General features: G+C 43.7%; 1 protein-coding gene across 1 annotated transcript in view; it reads left to right on the forward strand.

The window, feature by feature from the left end:
• The window catches only part of MYO5B (myosin VB), a 149,716-nt gene that overhangs the window by 94,448 nt on the left and 36,941 nt on the right, over nucleotides 1-18,327 (forward strand). The window contains exons 17-21 of the mRNA XM_075019778.1: nucleotides 5,208-5,319; nucleotides 6,476-6,687; nucleotides 9,297-9,453; nucleotides 11,742-11,981; nucleotides 16,404-16,643. Coding sequence (XP_074875879.1) covers nucleotides 5,208-5,319; nucleotides 6,476-6,687; nucleotides 9,297-9,453; nucleotides 11,742-11,981; nucleotides 16,404-16,643 — 961 coding nt within the window. The remainder of the gene's footprint in view (nucleotides 1-5,207; nucleotides 5,320-6,475; nucleotides 6,688-9,296; nucleotides 9,454-11,741; nucleotides 11,982-16,403; nucleotides 16,644-18,327) is intronic.

Here is an 18,327-nt window from a genome sequence, read left to right on the forward strand (position 1 = left end):
TTAATAACAAAATACTTTTTAAAACAAGTTTTTAACTTGCATTTTGTTGAAACTGCGGTTTTTTTCTTGCTGGTTCTGGTGGTTTCCAGTCAGTGGTAAAATGGCAGTGGTCTCCCACTGTGCCATCACTCTGAATAACATTGTCATTGCAGTTTCTCTAAAATACTCTTATTGTAGTTGTTATGTATGAAATTTATTGTTTAAGTATTCTTGGCATTTGGCTGCTTCCTCTGGTTGCTGGAGCTGACTGTCAGATGCAGCATCTTTGTATCAATTCAGTATGAAATCACAGCTGCTAAATTCTATAAACATTAAACATTCATAATTGAAATGTATCATGGGCATCCTTGGATATAAATTTTTTTTTTTTTTTTGGTAATGTGCCTTTAGCTGTCTTGCAGTCATTTCAGGGAAACAAAACCTATAAATGACTTTGGCTGCCAGCAGTTCTGTTTGCCTACTCCCCCTACTCCCAACAAAGGTGTAATATGTAAATAGAGGTTTTTTTCCCCTCATTTTGCTCTTTGAATATATTCCAGATAATTTCAGGCCATGCCAGCCTGCATGTTTTAGAGCTAATTGAAAGGCAAATCTGTTCTGCTGCAGTAAACAAGGCAAGAGAAATTTTCTCCCTGAACCGCAGTTTCTAAAATAATTTCATGTCGAATCTTGACTCAAATGTTCAACCTGCATGCCCCCAAAGAGGCTTCAGCTCCTATAGAAAGATCAATATAGTCCACCTCCTTACTGCTTAAAATATTGATCCCTTCAGGGGAAGGTACCGCGTGGTGCTGGCAGGATTTCATACATGAAGCTGGGTTTGCTGAGCAGATGGTCACTGGGATGGTCTGGGGTGATGGGGGGTGATGAATTTATTTACCCTTAATGGAAAGATTTTGCATTCAGTTATTTTAGGCCACTGAAGGAAACTGTATTATGGTTAAGTCATAAAAGCTTCAAGCTCTTATACTCCTTTCAGCTCTTCATTCAGTACCACTGAAATAACATTGCTGTAATTGCCCTAAAACAATAGGCTGGAGGTATTTTGGGCAGTTGCTGACTGCTTGGAGAGATGCTTTTCAGAGGCTTTCTCAGGAGTCAAAATTTCACCCCCGGTTTCTTCCCGGAGCCCTCCCTTTAATTATGAGGTTGTAATAAATCCAGTTGGCTCTGAAGCACGAGGGCTGCTCTCGGGTTCGTAGCCCCGCGATTTTGGGCAGGAGCAGCCCCTTTGCTTTGCACCCGCTTGTAGTTTTCTGTAAAGCATCCAAGTCTTGTTCTTCAAACTGCAGATAAAAAGGCTTAATTTGTAGCGTGCGTTATGGCTTATTCCCTCTGTCTAATTCCTGTACGTGACAAAGAAATTGCTGGGTTGACCAAGTTTCCTGCTCCTGGCCAAGCCCTTGAGCATCCTTCTTGCTGCTCTAGCCCAAGGATGTTTTTCTTCACAGGCATAAGTTATTTTCTTGTGTCCTTCCATTCCTTTTATTGCCTCTTCCTTTTAGTGACCTGTGCTGACTTCAAAGCAAAATTTTGATGTTTGGGGCTGCTTGTGCTTGATCTCAGCCCTGAGATTATTATTATTTTTTTTTTTTTTCCCTGGGAAAGTTTGAGTACTATCTGTCCAGTCCTTCATGCCTCCTTCTACCTCTTTCTCAGTTGTGCAGGTACAAAAATCCTCCTGGTTACAGCTCTTTGCCTACACCACCTGTCTGGATCTTATAACTTGATAATTATAAGGAATTGTCTTTATTTAGTGGCCCTCGGTGGTTTCCAGCTCCTAGCAATGAGGTGTGCATGAACTGTGTGTTGTTTGGCAGCATCCTGAAAACCTGAGATCTGCTTTTAATTTAATACCTGTCAAGAAGTTGAACTGAGGTATAACCTTTCCATAATCTCTCCTGACCTTCTAAGCTGTAGGGTAACATGGCACATCTTTTGTCTCATGCTGGGAATTGCTTTGTCGTCTAGCAGGAGGGAAAGAAGTTTCCTCTTTCTTCCTTTTCTCTGTTGAAGATGCAGATGTTGAACCTTAAAAAAAAAAAACGTATGTGTGCAGAAGAATAAAAAGTGTGTGTGCACTAGAGCATTGAGCTTCACTATTTCTGCACCGGAGAGATCTCCCTTGTAGGGTTGGGGGATCATGTTTGTTTTTCTCGGAGCACATAGTTATAAGGTAATTTTATACTGCTTTGAACCTGAAAAGGTTTAACAGGCATGTTACATTACACCTGAGTGCTTTAATTGTTCCTTTTTTGGGGCGGGGGGGATCCTGTAACAACACCTATGAAACCCTGCAGCTTGCTTTTGCTTGTGAACTGGGACTGCAAATATTCCGGTGAAACTCCTGATGGAGCAACTGAGCCCCGGCGTGGCAGAACTTTTGTCTTGATATTCTGCGGACAACAACACAAGGAGCGTGATCTCAGGACTGTTGTTTCCTGCTAAATCGGCGAGGATGGTGAGGGCGGCCTCGCTGCAGCAAGGGTGAAGCGGTGCTGTGCCGTGGAGGTGCAGCATTTGGCTGTGAACCTCTGGGAGATGTGGATAGACATCTACGGATGCCACTGGCCCAGCAAAACACCCCGACAGCAATCAGGGAGCGTATTCCCTGCCACTTCCACTATCTCATGTGAGATGTACTCCTAAAAAGTGAGTTATGTTATTTTATATTAAAGAAGGACTCGAACGGAAACAAGTGGAATATCAGTTTTTACCACCTTGTGAAATGAGAACGACAGCCTCTGAAGAAAGACCCTCTATGTAGTGACTTACTATCTATTTTTAAGGGTTTTCTGCAGGTATCTGACTTGTTTGAAAGCAGCTGTGGGATCTCCATCTCTGTCTTGGTGCAGGAAGATGATGGATTTTACTGCTTGCTTCCCAGCTTGGACCCATGCCCTCAGTTAGGCGTGTTGCCTCTTCACCATCTGCTCTTTGCCAGAGGAGCCTGGGTGGCACCTGCAGGATGATTTCTTCCTCCGAATAGCAGCAGTTAATAACATCAGCCCCTAAACTGACTCTGGCAGGTTAATGGGAATACTCCCTCCTCTTTTTCTCTCCCCTGAGCTCTCCTTGGCTCAAGTAATACCTGAGGCAGGCAGGAGGTCTCCAGCATCGCACGCTTGGCTGCGTGCCTCGGGCACTGTGTGCTCTGCTTCTCCTCTCGGGTTTGATTTGGAACTGCGTAAAGCCTCAGACGTGCTTAAAATGAAAACGGGTTTTATGTGCACAGAGCAAAAGGATTAAGGTGTAGGTACAAAATGGGAAATGTAACTATAAAACGAAGGCATTTAGAAAGCAAAGAGAAAGCAAGTTTACGCTCTAAGCCCTACATGACACAAGCCTGTAGTCTTGTCTAATCTTTGTGTTCAGTTTTGCTCTACCTCACCCCAGAGAGAGCTTCCCGTAGCAAGTATCTTATCTTTTTGTTGTTGTTGTTGTTTTAAGTGATAATCCAGTACTTTTGGTTATTTGAGGATGGATAGCCTTGGCTGTCTGGCCCCAGGGCTAGCCCATGTAGGCAGGGATGAAATGTTCACTAAATCTGGCTACTCCAGAGCTGCTCAGAGCAATATGAGTATGGGAAACCCTCTCATCACAACTCCTTTCTTGCTGCTGTCTTCAGGAGCTCTGAGTCATATCTTTTGCTTCAGGAACAATGCTAAGGACTCTTGCTAGTTTTTGCCATTCCCATATTCTTTGCAGAACGTGTTCTGGGTGCAATGTGTCCGTGCAGGAATTGTGTGGTACTTGCCAATCCTTAGCAGTCTGTCTTTTTTTTTTTCCTTTCTTTTTCTCCCTTCGTTCTCATTATAAATGTTTTCTTCTACTGTGCTCCGTTTATTAGAGTATTGCTTTTAATCAAACTGGCTTTCTTCCCCTGCTGCATTTTCTGGATTGATGTGAAACCATTGGTCGTGTATTTTGAAATATGTACTATATTTCTGGTATGCTTATCTTACCGAATATCCCAGCTTCCAGCCTTCAAGAAGTTTCATGAGATATGTAGTATTTTATAGAGACTGCAGTCTTGAACATGGGAGATGCTCACGTGGTGTGACGTCTTACCCAGCCCCACCACTGCAAACTGGCCAAGTGTAAGGACCCATCACAAGCGTCGCTCTGGCCCTTTGTGATTTATTTTGCTGTTCTTCCCCCCTCTCTTAATCTCTGGAAGTGGAAAAATAGGAAGAATTGGGTGTAAGAACACAAGAATTAAGGCACGCACTCAGCTGCTGGGGGGAGGAGACACAGCGTGTTCTCATCTTGGCTGCCAGAACATCCATGTGGGTGAGGATCAGGCTCACAGATGGTTTTGTTGAGTGAGGGCAGAAATCAAAATCTCTGCAATTCTCTCCCATCTTCTTTTGACATTTATTATGCATATTTTTTTGAAATAATGATGGCTGTACGTGACATTGGAAGTGCCTGGTGTTTTAATTAAAAACTCAGGTTTTGAGGGGTCCATAACTCACTGTGTTAATTTGGAGAAGGCTGAAATTTGGCAGATGCTGTACCAATTTCAGGATCCAGTCTGCAGAGTCTACATCTAACAGCTGTGGCAGGAGATCGTATTTCCTAGCAGTAAGCTACAGTGCTCTAATTCCTTCAGTTAGTGTTCCATGTTTGGGAACTTCACTGCTGGTGATAGTGAGGCACCTTCCAAGTGGCTACTTTGTCTTTCCGGAGTCCAGAGACTTTGTGTTTGTTTTAAGGGTCTCAGCCATGGACCTCAACATGGACTGATTAGTGAATTAATTGATTCAAATTAATATTCAACAGAGTTTGGAAAAGCAAAATAAGGAAGAATTTCGATTTGATTCATTTTCTGTCATCAAGATTGCTTTTTAAATTTTTGGCCAAATCGGGAGATCCATGATCTCTTCAAAATTAACATATCCTTTCCAAAGGGAACAGTGTTGTTGCAATTGACTGGTAAAATGCAGTAGCTTGGGAAGCACATCAGGAGGAGTGAAAACAAGGTGATCCATGGTCTTTCTGGTCCAGGCTAGAAATGCACTGATAAGGGTGTTCAGTGGCAGGGGAGAGCTGAGAGTGGGGGTCAGGTTTGGTGTGTCCTAATTTCTTTCAGGTGGCTTTGATCAGTATACGAGTTTCATATTTTGATTTGTGACTCCAAAGGCTTTATGTTGAGGAAATAATGCCCAGCGTGCAGACTAATCCTGTGTATGCTTTGCTTTCAGATGGTCCTACCACGACTTTTTCAATAGGTATCGTGTTCTTATGAAAAAGAGAGACCTCTCCAAGAATGACAAGAAGCAGATCTGTCAGACCCTGTTAGAAGACCTCATTAAGGTGAGCTGGGACCAAATCTTTGGCAGTGATTTTTACAGCACGGAAGCTCGTGGCTTTGATATGATTGGAATTGCTCTTCCTGCTCCTACTTCACCTGCTGCTTATGCAGGTGCTTTTTCAGCCCAGGCACCCTGGGGCTTTTTCCAAAATGAGATAGTCTCACAAGAAGGTAGCGAGAGCAAGCGTGACATGGGAATCTCATGATTGCAGTCAAGCTGAACGTACCATTTCAGTGCTGGTGAAGTCCAGAGTTTGCTATCACTGGCTGTACGTGAACAAGCGGACACGTTTAGAAAATTCATCCCCCCCCAACCCCTCCTCCTGGTTTTGGCTAGCTGTAGCTGGAGCACGTTGTAGAGGTCCAGCTTTTGACAACACCATGAACTTTAGTCAATCATTAAATGCCTCTTTGCAGTAGAGAAAAATGCACTAAATGCCCTATCTTGACGTGTGGGAGACTTTTAATAGCAACTAATATGTAGAAAAAACATCCTGTAGATTGGGACTTTTTTCCCGTAAGCAAACAAGAAGTCTTTGCTACCTCTCCTCACCAAAACCTTACTACTCACTCATGTGCATTATTTTTAAATTGAAAATGTGCATGCAAAGGTTTCTTGCTATTGAGCAGCCCAGAATGCGCACAGCACCTTAGCCACGTTTTAATTTTTGATCTGTTTTCCTCATGGGATTTTGAGGAACTTAGTTGGGTTCCTCTCTGCAAAAGCCGTTCTCCTTACACACCAAATGTTTCCCTTGGCTGCAGAGCCATTTGCAGTGCATGTATGACTTTGCAGATATAAGCCTTAATCTTTTCAAGAAAAATCTTTTCTTGAAGTCTTCTGGCATTGCATTGCTCTATTTAACTTTAAAGAAAAGAAAAAAAGAAACAAAAGCCTCCAAACTAAAAAACACTCAAAATTTATGTAAATATATGGAACTTAAGACTGAATCCGAGTGCTGCATTTCTCAATGGGTATATAGAAGCTCAAGTAGTTTGGAGTCTAATATCTTCATCACCCAATTAAGAAGAGATGCGAGCTAAGCTGATAAATCCGATTCAAAGTGGGTTTTTTAATCTGTATCTACTGAGCAACATAGACTGAAAAAAAAAATGTTTGCCTTAATTAAATTTAGTTTCCTTTATGCTTTTGAAAAGGATCCAGACAAGTTCCAGTTTGGACGTACCAAGATCTTTTTCCGTGCAGGCCAGGTGGCATATCTGGAGAAACTGCGAGCGGATAAGTTCAGAGCTGCCACAATCATGATTCAGAAGACGGTGCGGGGCTGGCTGCAGAGGGTCAAGTACAAAAGGTTGAGACAAGCTGCAATGGTCATCCAGCGCTACACGCGTGGGCACCTGGCCCGGAGGTGGGTGCTAGGAAGCCCTCCGAGAAAGGGCTAGCTGGGAGATCAAGTGGAAGACCACTTCTGGGCACTTGTATTCTGAGTCAGTTCCATCTTGTAGGCCTTAAACTTGGGGGTTTCATATGAGAAACATTGAAAATGCTCTGTACGGGGTGTTGCCTTTCAGCCCTATGAAAACAAGACCCAAGTTGTGGACGTAGGTACCGTGGCGAAAGTTTCTGTGCTGAAGTAAGGACTCATTCCTGGCCCCTCTCTCCAGTGTTATTTGGGGGCAAGAGATTAAAATTCTTTGTCTCAGTTTGATTTCATATTTATATTGATTTAATTTCTAGGTGCTGAGCCAGGGCTATAGCATAGGCAGCTAGGCTGTAATCAGCTGACTAAAGTACTCTGAGATATTTAAGTGGAAGTGTTTCACAGAACTAATACTTTTCTCTGACTACTTCTGGCAAAGGGCATTTAGATCAGCCAGTGAGCACTTTGCTAGTTGGTATGCGCTCCTCTTCTGCAGGGACCAGGTTTGTGCTCCCTTGATATCCAAGGGGAGTTCTCAGAATTGATTTGCTGTATCCTTTTGTAATGAGAAAAATCACTCCAAATCACTGGCAATGGGGCTATTTACAGTACTGAATAATAGAGCTCAATTAACTCTCTGTGTGCAGGAACCTCAAGCTACCTTGTGTCGGTGGCTTGCTGGGATTTCTGTAGATACGCTGCACTGGAGAGTAGGCTGCTGGTAGCGGGTGTGGGGTGGGTGTGAGGGAGCAGTAAAGCAACGTAACAGCATCCCAACACACAGGTCATCTTGCATCTTATGCCCCTTATTCAGGTCAAACACTGCTATTCTCCTGTATCTAGCCAAGGTGGCTTCGGGCACTTTGCAGATAGGAACAAGGAGTGGATTTGGGTCCTTTCAGCTTTGTTTCCCTTCTTGTTTTCTGCTTAGAGAAGCTGTAGTGCATTAGCTACGTTGTTTGGTTCTGAGCAGCAGTGTTCTCCCTGGCTCTGAGTTAGCATCTGCCCATCAGAAGTGCTGCTACCTAATCTGCAGCCCAATTAACTCTACTTGCACTTGGGCAACATGAGATGCCACCTGTATGCTATGAGGCTTCTGCACAGTCACTTCTTCACTCCTGATTGCTGGATGAATGTTGACTTCTATCAATTATTGAAGCAACCAAAGGCGAAGAACTTCCAGGTTCCTTCCAAGGATTTCATCTAAATCATACCGTATTTTGGAGGAATGTCAGAGATGCTCACTGCATTTGTGGTATTACTTGTGCTTGTGAAAGGGATTGGCATCATAGAAGGTCTCAAATAAGCAAAGCTGGGCATTTTGGTGACTTTTAATTAAAACTGAGCACAGAGTTTTTCCTGTCTGCAGAAGTCCACGTACTTCTCTAGGCTCGTGACTGCAAGTCCCTCTCGGCCGTCTTACAGCTCACTTGAAGACAAGCCAAATGAGACCTGAGCAATAAGAGGAAGGTTAAGAAAAAGGGAGAGTCGGTGATTAACTTTAGCCTCTCCGATGGGCTCTCCATGCACACCTACAGACTTGGACTCTATATTTGACTTTGCATCAGCCAACCATCCCTCTAAGGAGGGGAGGAGGAATCCCTGGTGATGTTGAAGTGATGGAGTATGAGCTAAAAGAGAGGCTGGAAGCAGATATGCAGAAAGTACCTGCTGCAGTGTTTCTTCAACATGATTTTCACCTCTTCATGCAGGTTTCATAGGGATGGATGTCATCTGAATAACTGCTTTCTCCTCTTTTTGGAAACAGACCATCCCTTGTCCTCTTTAATAAGCTGTGGTTCAGCGGGTCCTAATGAGAAATCATCATCCTTGATGAAGAGAATATATGAGCCAATCCGATATGGCTTTTACAGTTTTGATATGCTTTTTACAAAATAAAGTAGTGGATCAAATATCTGTATAATGCTTCATGCTGAGAGCAATAAATGCATCATGAATTCAGCAAAACAAGCTAATTATCAAATTAAATGGAGGTTTTATGGGCATTTATTAACCTGTGTAACAGCAAATTGAACATGAATTCAGCTGGAGAGTGGGAGCAACATGGCACGGAGTTGACCGTGTCCCTCGTAATTTACTCTCTGAATTGCTTGGGGCTCTGCTCGTGAATGTTGCCAAACCACTGCACACTGGTTTAAATGTCAAATCAATTTGTTGCTGTTTTCACTGAGACGGTAGATACCCTCTGTGACACTTGCTTTTTATAGTTAGGGAAGTGATGGAGCCAACCTGGACATTGATTGGCTCAAGTACGTAAGGCAGAGGGGTCCAAACCAAAGGAAAAGCTGGAAAATATTGTTTTTTCATGCTGTTTAGGAGTAATGAGGTGTGTTGATTTCTTGTTGTAGTGCTCTTGGGTGCTGTGGATGCTGTCTGATTGCATATGTGTTCCCATTATTCTAATGGAGACATGCTATCAGCTGCTCTTTTAGCCCTACTGCTGGGATGGTCTTTCTTGAATACCATCAAGCTACTTTTGGACGAAAGGTTTTTCTCTCTTGTCCAGTTTAAAACTTATTACGACAGAAAGAAGGGAAGTTTAGTTTAACTGCTAACCTTTTTCCTATGCTTTGCAGACTTGCTGAGCACCTGAGGAGGACGAGAGCTGCCATCATCTTCCAGAAGCAGTACCGAATGCTGCGGATCCTCCGAGCTTTCCAGAGGGTCCGCAACGCAACCATCACCATTCAGGCTTTTGCTCGGGGCATGTTTGTCAGGAGGATTTATCGCAAGGTATGGCTCCACGGAGTGTCTTTGCATTAGAAAAGAGTGGCAAGAGCTTTTATGTTTACCTCTGCTGGCATAGCATGGTGCTGTATTTATTGTGGCCATTTTGATGTTTTACAAAGCCGACAGCCACTGGCGTTTCTGGAGAGCACACACTGACGGCGAGCATTGCCATTTAAAGCTGTACAAGCAAAAATGATTTTGGCAGCAGCACCCCAGCGGAGCAGCTAAATGAAGTTAGTCATTCAGATGCCGGAAGGCATTGTGGAAATCTGGAAATGTCATTTGATCTAACCCATACTCTGCAAAAACCTCCCTGGCAAACCAAATTGGTGTCTGAGCTGTGCTGCAGGTGCTATTTCCAGTATGGTAGGAAGAACAGTAGGGTCTGCCATAGAAAACATCAAGTCATTTATTGATAGAAATCCCTTTTTAATTAGTTCTCTCCGTTAGCTTTGTGTGTTAAACCAGGAGCTGAAAGCAAGGAAGCAAAGGTTTGATTACAGCAAGTGATACAGTGAGAAATTGTCTGTCAGGAAACCGAGAACAGCTTTGGGGAATCTTCTGTCCACTCCTCGCATCCAGCCTTCCTTTGGTAGTCACCTAAATTTATGCCTAATTGTGGTCACCAGGATACTCAAAGAAGTCAGAGGCATGATGAGCCAGGAGAGCAGAGCCTGCTCCTGGAGATGATGGAGGTTACCTGGGCACCCGGTGACCCCCTGGAGAGATCAGGGATGTCCTCTGAAACAGAGCAGCTGGATGCTGGTGATCAGGAATTTCTGCTGCCACTGCTTTTTCAGCATCTATTTTTTTAAATTGGAAGCCTCTGCAGGGGAGGCAGCTGGTCCAGCATTTAAACTCTGAGATTCAAGGCAACCCAAAATCTTAACAGGGCGTAGAAGTTGGCTGAAGGTCAGGCCTCTCAAATCTGAACATCCTTAATCTCTGGAGCACCTGGATATAGGTGTTGGATATAGGTGTCGGTTCAAGAGCACGCTCAGCAACAGATGCAGGGCTGCAGGTGATGCTCCATGGGGTCAGGGCATGCCCAGTGCCCACCAAGACTTTGCTGTAAGGCTGGAATAGGTCCCTGAGGCAATGCAGTAGGATTTCTTCTAGCTCTTTGGGCATCCCCAACTTTATCTGTAAGAGTGCCAAGGTTGGAGACGTACAAAACTCATTTCAGAGTAACTGGTACTGCATCCTAAGTTCACATAATCCCTTTATTCTAAATTAAAATTTGCAAGTGCAGAGAAAGCCTTAGGGTGAAACAAAAGATTTGTAAGAGAAGCTGATATGGTACCTTTTCTGATACAACTTATCCCAAACTAATAACAGCAAAGTGTCTTGTAATCTTTAAATTCTCCTGGTATTTCTTTCCTCATAATACTGCAGCATAGATCAACGTGAAGAAAGTTATTAACAACATGCTGGTTGTACCTCTAATACATCAGCCTTCAGTTTTAGAGGAGGGAATTCAGCTGCAACCTACTGAAAAGATTGCTGTAAATTTTTGGGGAGAGATTCAATCCAAAACTGCCAGAAGTTTCACAAAAACAGATATAAGTTTCTAGAAACTGAATCGTGCAAGAGGACTGGCTGCAGACTGTAGCGAAAGGACTCCAGAGTTTTATTTGAAGGTTATCCACACGATAAGAAATCCCACCAGGACAGCATTTATCTGCAGTATAAATTATCATAATGCAGGGGTGGAACAAAGAAAAAAAAAATCTACAGACCTGTTCTGGTGTGAGTTATATCTGATGCTGAAGGGACAGTAAGTTTATTGCTGAGTGTTGGTGTGTCTGTTAATGGCTATTTATTCCACTAGCTATGGAACTTGTGGATCTGAGTACGATTCTGAGGTGGTCCATGAAGTCTGTCTTGAGCCCAAATGTCCCCTGTCCCCATCGAGCTGTCTACTCACCAGACAGGATCATATCCCCTCATTTCACTGGCCAAGCAGGTCTTGACTCTTTTTAGAGAGCAGCATGGTTCCGAAGAGAGGACTGGATGTGTCCTGCCTGCATCAGTTGAGTGCAGTGGCTGGAGAAACCCCCCAGGAGAGGGGATTGAAGTACCCCTTCCCATCTATGACAGAGGATGCAAAATAACAGTCTCTATCTCCAGCCATCGCCCTTGTCCTACCAGGACACTCCTGCTTGAAGGAGAAGCCCTTTTGAAGGCAGATTGGGAAGCGTCGAGTGCCGTGTTCCAGCCAAACCAGGGCTGCTGCTACCTTTAGGGCTGACTTTTCTCCCTTGATTGTCCCGTTTCTACGTGTTTTGTAGATCCTCGCGGAGCATAAAGCCACCATCCTCCAGAAGTACGCCCGTGGCTGGCTGGCCCGCACTCGCTTCCACCGGGTCAGGGGTGCCACCATCGTCCTGCAGTGCTACTACCGGCGCATGAAGGCCAGGCAGGAGCTGAAGGCGCTGAGGATCGAGGCCCGCTCAGCACAGCACCTGAAGAAGCTCAACATTGGCATGGAGAACAAGGTGGTCCAGCTTCAAAGGAAGATCGATGAGCAGGTAAGTCCTGAGCTGTGCCGGGACAAGTGTGGTCCTGTTTCTGCTCTGCCTGTCTCCTGTTGTCCTTCCTAGGAAGGATTTTATCTGCCTGTGTTGTCTGGGATGGATGTCGTGGTGGTGGCAGCCTTCTGCTACTGCTGGCCAGACACTTGAAAGGGTGGGACACTGCCGTGGAAGTGCGGTTGCACGTGGATGTGGGGTCTCCACCTTGCTGTCTGAAGAGCTTGCTCAGTAAGCCGCAAAAGCGGCATCGTAATTGTTGTGAGAACTGCCCAGAAGGACTTAGAGGAAGAAGATAAAATGGCAATTTTCAAAGCTGTTGCTTGATGGTCTTACTGTGACTGCTTTATCACAGAGAGGTCTTCATCAATTGCTACTTGTCATTAATGAGCTGCAGAATAATAGTTTGATTACACACTTAGGAGGGTTTTCCCACATACTAACGTGTGCAAGTTACTCTGATGAATGCCCTCTACATTGCTTCCCAGTACTGTACAAGGACTTCAGGGATGAGTATAAGAAGTGCTCAGTTAGGACCCAGTTGTATCCAGTAACATCAACAGGAAATTCATATCTACCTATGTCCTTAAACAGCCTTTTTACAGGCAGGAGAAACATTCTCTGTAAGTCAGGATACCTACTTATTTGTAGTACCAGTTGTTAGTAATTGCAGTTTATCATTCTGTTTGGGATGTTGTCGGGGACCCTTATACATCACACATGGTTTCCTTGCTGCCTTAAATCTCTCCCATCCCTGTATGACATGAGAGGTCCTGCGATGAAGATGATGAGAAATGACTGTGTTGGCTCAGATACTGCAGAGTCAAGACAGCTGGGGATTTGTATTACTGCTGGCCGCTTTCATTGCTGTATTAATTGGCTGCAAAGCGTGTACCGCAGTAGAGCCTGACTTTCAAATGTGGTGTTTGATTTTAAAATGCCTGCTTTGCATACTTAGATTTTGCAGACAAACTGTAGTTCAGGAGCGGAAAACCTTAGGCATAAGGTTTCCTCTATATTTATATATCAGAAACCTGTTTGATATGACCCTTTATCTGGAGGGTATTTGGTGGAATTAATTAGGACAAGTCATTTCAGGTCCATGTATTTGGGCTGGACTTGTGCGATGAGTGTGAACATCTGCATTGGGTCTGCTGGGCTGCTGGACTTGGCAGTGGAGCTGCAGTATTCATTTTTTTTAATTTTTTTTTTTTCAATTCCTTGTCACTTACTGCTAGGAAAGGTGTGGAGTGGAACAATAAAAAAAACCCCCAATCTTTGGTTAATGTGGGCTTTCCTGTCTTGGATTATGAAAGCAGCAGAAAGGTCTACTTTGGGGAAGGACACGGGGAGAGCTTTTAAGTAGGCAGAAATAATGGGCTGGAGCTCGTCTTGGTCTCCCTCAGTCTCTGCGCAGACTTTGATGCTTTCCGTGTAACTTTTGCAGGAAAGAATTGCTGCTCTGTATTACTCCTGGTAGTCTGTCCAGTGAGCTAATTTCAGGACTGACAGGTTTCCCTGGGATGCTTTGGAAGTGCTAATGAGCACCATTCCAGTAGACTTCCTTTTCAGTGCACTGGATTTTTTTCTGGCAGCAGTGAGTTTGTTGCATCATAGTTTCCCTGAAGTATCTTGATTTCAGTCCTTGCTAGTCTATAAACATAACCTCTCAAAATGCCAATTAACTTTTTAAGAAAAAAAAATAAAAATTGCAGGTAACCTGGAGAGCTGCAGTTGTATCATTTGCTGACTAGCTGTGGAAGAAAATGTTTCTATTTCTGCTGCTTTAGCTCATGCATGAATAGAGAGATGCAATAGTCCGTGTGCCCCTGAGGAAGAGAAGATCTTTCTTTGAAAACATTAAAGCCTATTATTGTATGTCAGCCTCAGCTCACACGCTCTAGCAGCCGTAACTGGGCCTATTTAATTCACTTTCTAAATCAGGTGAGGGATTTTTTGCATACACAAGAAAGGTTTATATCTCTTTTGCTGTAAAATATCCACACTGGACCACTTTTTTCTATCCACGTTGGACCACTTTCTTCCTTTTTTTGTTCTTTTCAGTTAAGTGAGTTGTTTTTAAATGTGTATACTGTAGCTGCCTGAGACACTTTTAAGGCTGTTACCTAATTTAGTGTTATGTGTTCATGCAGCCAACATTTAGAGTCACAGTGAGCTCCCTACGCTGTCTCTGCAAGCGGCAGTATCTCTGTGAGCATTTATTGTGAATAAAACTAGTTTGGGTAACAGTAGTGATGAAGTTGTCGTCTCTGCCATTGATAGCAAAATAAACTCTAGACTGGTTCACAGAGCCTGGGTTGAAAGCAGGACTGTCACAGCTTTGCTGGGCTGGATAATGATTTAAAATAAAGGAAGTTCAAGTTTAACGGGGTCTGTTGAACAATCCAGCTGCTCTGTCCTGTCTCTAGTAGCTAATAACAAGAAAAAGCATTCCTGTGCATTTATCTTGTTTCTGGATTGAAACCTCAGTTGGCTGGTATGTAAAATCGTATACATAAACCTTGGGACACAAAGCCGTGAAATTGGGGGAAGCAGCAGAGATTTGTGAACCAGAGTGATTATTGCCATCCTCTGTAAAGCTTTTCTCTCTGAATAGATCTCTTTGGAAATGGCTTTGGTCATGCAGAAATGTTAATTCCTTAATACCACATGAATGCTGAATTTCTATGTTCGCTAATAATCCATTACAAGGGAGCAAATGAAAAGGTGTTGATGTCCCTCGTTTACTCGTTTTTTTCCATTTGAGATGTGTCTTAATCTTGCTTTGTAGCACTGAGACTGCAGTGAGAGAGGGGGGCTTTGGGAGGTCACCTAAGAGGGGGGCTAAAAGGATGATCAGAGAGATGGTAGAAGAAATGATCCTATGAGCCTTACTGGGAATCTAAAAGAGACTAATCTGAAGTAAGGGTGGAGATTTTGGTATCCACCAACTCACCATGCATTTGTACAGGGGCCTGTCTGGTCTGAAGGAACCTGCGTAGACCTAGAAGATTTTTTTTTTTTTTCTTTTCCAGGCTATAAAGTTCTTTGAAAACTAACTCTGTTGTACAGAAGTTAATGAGAGCCTTTGACTCTATTACAGAGATAGGTCATACTTTTTTGCATTTAAATGTTTTTCTTGCTTACTTGACTCTGGTGAACATCTTACAGGAAGAAGTTGTATCTTGGGATCTGTGACTTTGCACCTTTACTGCTTATCCTGACCAGTCAAAAACCATATATCAGGACTTCCCGAGTCCATTGACTTTTTAAAATTATATGTTTGTGTCTTTTAAGACTTTTGTCTTCTGGCTTCTTCATCTCAAGCTTTTCTTAGCCTCCACGTGAACTAAACAATTCTGGGTGGATGGAGCAGTTTCTCGTGAGCTGGCGTAACACTGCTAGTGACTAAAGCTCTGAGAAACAGCAAAAGGCTAAATTGCAGATTACCAGGACGCTCGTCTGGTCTCGACAAGGATCTCTTGCCAAATGCTTTCCAGGAAAGACCGAAACTGGATGAGATATCCACTAAAGTCCCATTTAAGAAAGGAAAGCCTTTTGGATCTGTTGTACAGTGAGTGATAAGAGCCCAGATCATTAAAGCTGTATTGAAAACTTTCAAAAATTATACTTTAAGAACCAGACTGTTTTAAATTGCAAAACAGTTGTTTTGCTCTCATGATTATCTACCAAATGTTAGCAAAGCTGCATGGTAGGCTCTTCACAACGGACCAAGAGCTTCAGTAAATTCATTATCATTTCTGAGGATGGCTAATAGTGATGATGTTTTATTAGTCACAATGTAGTTCCCACTGGCTTTGATTTGAACAACAAAAATGAAATGAGGCTGCTGAATTTTCAGGTCTCAAAACTTGGGAGCAAATCGTTGCTAAGTGCTGTAAAAGAGAAGATCTGAGCAAATAAAGAGACAATTGAGCTGGCACATGACTTAAAGCTGGGGTTTAGGGAGCTCTTTGTGCTTGAGGCTACAGTGCATTGTCACCCCAGGTGTTCCTGAGACATAGGAGTCAGGAATAAAAGGAGAAACTGCAAGCCCAATATTACAGACAAAAAAAAAATTGCAAACCAGTTGCATGAAGCAACATTGTATGGAAGCTGTAATAACAGTGTGGTTTTTTGTTTTGGTTGCTAGTGCTACCAAGCTTTGTTTGCTTCAAGTGTAACATCAATTTAACAAATGCTTGTGTAACTCTTACCAAAATATTATTGAGCTTTTGTCACAGTTTTGAAATTGTTTTTAGTTTTGTAAGCTTTATTAGCGTATGCATGGAAATGTTTGTTATCAGAAGTTTGTTACCCACCATGCTCAAGGATTTTTAATAGTTACTTTTGTAGTGCATCAGTGCATGCATTGATCTTGCTTGCGGTCTCATTTTCTTCTGTTTGGGATGTTGGTTGCAGAACAAGGAATACAAACTTCTGAACGAGCAGCTCTCTATCCTCACGTCAGCCCACTCCTCTGAAGTGGAAAAGCTGAAGAAGGAACTGGTGCAATATCAGCAGAGCCACCGGGGTGATGGCAACCAGCTTGTCAGCTTGCAAGAAGAGATGGAGCACCTCCGGCTGGAGCTTGAAAAAGCTCATGGGGAGAGGAAGGTTGTGGAAGACAGCTACGTTAAGGAGAAAGACCTACTGAGAAAGGTACGTCTGTTTGTCACGTCTCGTGTTGTGTAGGTCTCCTGCTGACGGTCACACTGGTGAAAGCTCACCCTTCGTAAATCTGAAGGGGCAAGAATTTCTATCTTCAGTTAAGATTTTTTTTCTTTTAGTCACTCAATGCCCCTAGAATTTGCCTTTTAACCAGGCTGTGGGGCAGCAAGGACAGGTGAATGTCCCTGCAGGAGCAGCGACTGCCGCATGGCAGGAGGATGCCCCATCTTGATGCCTTTTGCACTGCCAACCACGAAGAAGCTCCCCAAACCCAGACTCATCTGGAAATAAGGGTGCTTAATAACCGTGGATATGCCAGGGCTTCGTGTATATACAGTGATTCCTATGAGGACAGGCTGAGAGAGTTGGGGTTGTTCAGCCTGGGGAAGAAAAGGCTTTGGGGACACCTTACAGCAGCCTGCCAGGGCCTAAAGAAAGTTGGAGAGGGACTTTTTACAAGGGCACGTAGTGGTCAGACAAGGGGTAATGGCTTTAAACTGAAAGAGGGTAGATTTAGATTAGATATAAGGAAGAAATTCTTCACTGTGAGGGTGGTGAGGCACTGGCACAGGTTTCCCAGAGAGGTTGTGGCTGCCCCATCCCTGGCAGTGTTCAAGGCCAGGTTGGATGGGGCTTGGAGCAACCTGGTCTGGTGGAAGGTGTCCCTGCCCATGGCAGGGGGGGTGGAACTAGACGATCTTTAAGGTCCCTTCCAACCCAAACCTGTGATTCCTCATGACCTGTAATGCAAAATGTTGGAGAAGGCTGTTGTAGATGCTGTCAATATTAGGAAGATGTCCTTCCTCAGCCCAGCATGGTATGGGACAGGAGGGCTTGGTTTCTGCCATGCAGTCCATGGCCGTTGCAGCTGGTCCTTGAGGCTGGTGTTGTAGGTATATGTAGAGTATAACCTGCGTGGGGACCACCTTGTCCCTCCCAAGCAGAGACACTGTCCAGCACCAGTTAGGCTGGTTGTTACAAGCCTTTATAGGGTTTGGAGCTGTGATGTAGACTAAAAAAAATTTTTTTTTCCTCCTTCTTCAAGCAAACTCCAATGCTTTCTAAATCCCTTGAGGTGGAGGTGGTCCAACACTGCCACCATTGTACAAGAAAGCATTCTAGTGGGAGAAAGAGACTTCAGAGCGTAGAGATTTTTTGCAAATAATAAAAAATTGACCTTTTACCCTGAATGTCTTTGGTCAGGTTCATTCTGAATAACCTTCACACCCATTCTCATAACCTAGGGCACTAAGGTATGGGTTTAGTTTCCTGCTGCAAATGCTTGTGATTGTTCAGGTTAAATCCGTGATCTTTCTTCTGCACCAACTGTTGAAGTGGTTTCCGTGATCCTGCTATTGGAAGGAACTTAGGGCTTTTCTACTCAACGCAGTGCATAGAAAAAGCTGATTTGCAGCTGTTACTCTAGAATAGCGCTTTTTGTGTGATGACCTGAAGACAAGTTGCTTTTGGAGATTAAAAAAAAAACCCAAAAGGTCTGGGATTAGCTGTGTTTTTATTACAGTGGAAGAATGCCCAGATGGGGCTCTTCTGGGGTGCTTCACCCAGCAGCACCTGCCCTGGCCAACCTCCCCCTCTGGATAAGCCCTCAGATGGTGGGTTTGGGTGAGAAGCTGTGGGGACTGTGTGGTCAGGATAACTTAATCTGAAAAACTAG

Source organism: Buteo buteo, chromosome Z, assembly GCF_964188355.1.
Source record: "Buteo buteo chromosome Z, bButBut1.hap1.1, whole genome shotgun sequence".
Classification (NCBI taxonomy): Eukaryota; Metazoa; Chordata; class Aves; order Accipitriformes; family Accipitridae; genus Buteo; species Buteo buteo.